Here is a 3,837-nt window from a genome sequence, read left to right on the forward strand (position 1 = left end):
GTATACTCTGCTATTTTCTCTGCTTATGTTCTATACTCACAATCGTTAAAGTAATAAATAAACCGTACAGATTTGTTTTTTCTACAATATTCCAAAAGCTGAGTTCACGCCTTTATATATATATATATATATATATATATATATATATATATATATATATATATATATATATATATATATATATATATCCTCAACTTTCATTTGAATTATTATTGATATTAATATCATACAAAAACTCTAGGCAGCATTGCAGTGAAATAACAGTCAGCATCAATGTTCAGTTGAAAAAAGTGAACTTCTTGGAGAAGTTATATGCGTTCCATCTTACATTTTTCATAAAAAATAAAAGCTCTTCTTTCTGAAGTGCTTGTGTTCATCCAAAAACACGTTTCAGGGATGAAATAAAATATGGTCCTGTTCATTAACAAAAAATAGCTGCATCTTTCTTAAATATGTACAATGTTGGCATTTTAATTCAAATGCGATATAAAAAAATAGATTCGCTATGGTGCCCACCTCTGTTCAGAGTTTACAGTGCAATAGAAACCGCATATTTCCAATCCACTTCCCAACCCTTCTACTTCCATTGAAACTCAGCAAGAGCACTTACACTCTGAGATGATTGGGTATTGCACCGGTATCCACGTACAATATTTCTGTCTTAAAAACCCTTGACAATACCACCGGAGAAAAGTCTTGGTGATTGACTTGGTAGGTTTGCAAAACATCCCCTCGGGGAAGGAACAAGATCGCTCATTGAAGCAGTTTCCCTCCTTGATGTAGCGTGGCCAGAACCTCACGCCCAAATCCTTCCAGGTATACACCACCGGACAGTGCGTATACGTCCACAACCACTGCAGAAATTTCCTACGGGCTTTCTTTCCCAATTTTACCCGCTTCCCGTAGGGGGACTCTGAGATATCCAGTTTTTTAATCTCGTTTGGCATGGGTCCTTGCAGTTTCATCTGGGTGTCTTGTACGGAGAGATTCACCAGCATGGGCGAGCTGATGGACATAAAGTTGGGATCAAAGTTGCTGCCAAGCTTTTTCCGCAGAGTCCTCTCGGCCAAGTCCTGTTCCCGGGGGTCGTATTCCGGGTCGGAGTCCTCCTTGAGGACTGGCACGGGAAGATGCTCGCTGGGCGAGGGGCGCAGGCGTAGATAATGTTGCGAATCTCCAAGGTGAATGGATACCAGTACATAAACTAGTAGCGTCTTTGAGAAGGCCATATTTATATTGTTTGCGTAAAGGCTATTCTGGTGTATTAGCCTAAATATTTATTGATTTTCACAGCTACTGTGCTCTTTGACATGAGTAGCCGGGGGCTTCATAAATAGTTGAAGTAGACGAGCAAGATGATACTTTTAATAGACCACGTCGGGTTTGAATGACGTTTCTTTTTTAGGGATCCTTAGCAATATGCCTCTTACGTTTGCTTGCTGATGCAATCTTGTAGAACGCAAAGGGTGTCTCTTCTTTGTAAAAAATAAATAAGTACAAATTTTCGGCTCAACCAAAACAGCACAAAACAAAACGGAAAAACTAAATTCACCCACTCTCCCGTGTCACTATTTTCCCCACATGCACTTTGGGTTGATTGTGGTTGTCATGGTCACGCCAGGGACACTCAAAGCGACTGCGAATTGTCTAGACTGGATGACAGTGGCTGAGGCGAGTCACATGGAATGATGATTTTATAAAGATCCGCTTTCCCAGAGACAAAATAGATCCAGAGCGCCCCGATAGAGAGGGGTGCACAAAAGAGTAGCCTACCTCACCAACTTTTACATTTCACCGTTCCGGCAATGACGGTTGTCTTGGCCAATGTTATTTTTACGCATGACTTTTATAAACGTGGCTTCTTTCAACTTTGCTTGGCGCGCTCAGGTTTGAGAAAGTCCAAACGCAAGCGCAGAATCCATGGAGTGAGAGGTGTCCTGTGACTCCAGTGCGATATTCCAACCTTCTGCTTGGAGTCTTAGGACCTTGCTGAAATTGTCCATGCGTATTCAGATGTCCTCTCTTTGGCAAAACGCACCACTGTAGTCTCCCACACCTATGCAAGCTGAACCATTTATCGGTCCTGTTGAAAAGGTCTATCCAAACCAAAATGCAGATTTACCTCTAAAAAACAAAATTATACTCCTCCAGGACGCAGTTTTTTTTTTTGCGTACAAAAAGTAACAAAATAAGTCACATCTTAATATAAACTGACGCGAATAAAATGCATATCAAACGCAAAAGGTAACACGCCAGTTTAAGTTCACTTCAATTTGATGTTTCTTTTCACCTCGATGACATCGGTGATTTCTCCACGAATATCAAAAAGAGCCACCGCCGTTGCATGGTTGAATCAGTCCGAGTTCTGCCTTCTTTTGCACGGTCAGTGTTTGCGGTAATTCCTGGGGGAGAATCTTTACTCCTTTGAAAGCTGGTACAGTTCTACTACTTACTCGATCCTACTTTAGGAGGTCTGAGACTTGGCGCTGAGCGTCTCTTTGCTTAGGCACACTGTGTGTGAGTGTGCCTGTTGCGAGCGGTGCTCAATCCCAAATTAAATATCCCCCCTCCGACAGTACAAAGTGTCAGCGGGTCCTGCCCACCACTGCCACTTTCCCTATGAATGACAGCACCCCTCGGCCCCCTCTCCTCACAGAACGCGAGAAATATCGGCCACAATCAGACTATCCACAGGGTCCTAAAGAAACTGATTTATCATCGAGAGACACAATATATCCTAAACTGTGATGTAGCCACATATTTTGCTTTCTCCCCCATATAAAATAGTAATAAGCAGTCTCCTCACATTGCAATCTGCATGTCTCTCCTCATATTTAGGTAACTTGTGCGCAACGACTATCTTGCTGCAACGCTCTCGAGTTAATATGTTCAATACGCTGTCAGTATTTCATTGAAGTACTGAAGTGTTTCCCAGTTTATAACATTCCCGAGAGAAGGGTGGGAAACGTTTAGTAGCATGTATGAGGGGTCTAACTGAAAACGAGCGTCACATTCCACCTTTGTTCATGAGGACCTCTGTCTGCACACAGGAATTCGCTGTTTGAACTTTGGGGTCACAAAATAAGCGCGCAATTAAAGCTTTAAATGGTCATGGATAGCCTTACTAAACGTAACCTTTATCATGCTGACTAACCGCAGTGATTAGAGTATCATGGATGCTTGAGCCTCAAACGTTGGTTTCAGTTGAATATATGTGGCTGTCAATAATGCAACTGATATGGAGAAACTGATGTAATTTGTAGGCCTAATGATGCGTAATCAGGCCTTTATAAACGAATGTTGATGCCACTGACATTATCTTACTATCAACACAGTCACTTGTCATTAATACCTAATTAGCCGTTTTTAGAGGCGCTTTATGCTTGGTCAATCAAATGTAACATATTTTGGAATAGTGTTCAATACTTCACCTTTTGACGCATACACTCATAATACAATATTTTTGTGTTGTGGCTATTTGATAAGTATCGTTTGTATTGTCTTTTGTCATTTCCAAACTTAGATTGTTGTAACTGTGCTCTGTATACAGTGGATAGACAGACTGATTTGTGTTTGCGACAGGGTACTTGCTCTTATAGTGGTCACTAGGGGGCGTCGATCCAGCGTGCAGGAATCCCAGGATTGTTTGCCTCATTCTTATCAATCAATCATATATGTCATTACAATGTGATAACAAGTCTTTGTTTACTAACTTCCATATTTGTAGCATCTTCTCCATCTAAAGAAAATTGGATAGAGAATTTGATTCAAAGCATACTTTGATTCATGTTTTTTTGTTTGTTTTTTGGGCCAATTAACCCTAATTATCTTGTCAAT

At 40.8% G+C, this 3,837-nt stretch overlaps 1 protein-coding gene across 1 annotated transcript in view; it reads right to left on the minus strand.

Annotated features, from left to right (window-relative positions):
• The window catches only part of LOC110498801 (noggin-2), a 2,679-nt gene extending 121 nt beyond the window's left edge, over nucleotides 1-2,558 (minus strand). Inside the window, exon 1 of the mRNA XM_021575430.2 lies at nucleotides 1-2,558. This exon is cut by the window's left edge and continues 121 nt beyond it. Coding sequence (XP_021431105.1) covers nucleotides 594-1,229 — 636 coding nt within the window. The 5' untranslated portion in view covers nucleotides 1,230-2,558 and the 3' untranslated portion in view covers nucleotides 1-593.
• Between the last annotated feature and the right edge of the window lie 1,279 nt (nucleotides 2,559-3,837).

The sequence above is a fragment of the Oncorhynchus mykiss genome, chromosome 20 (genome assembly GCF_013265735.2).
Source record: "Oncorhynchus mykiss isolate Arlee chromosome 20, USDA_OmykA_1.1, whole genome shotgun sequence".
Lineage (NCBI taxonomy): Eukaryota > Metazoa > Chordata > Actinopteri > Salmoniformes > Salmonidae > Oncorhynchus > Oncorhynchus mykiss.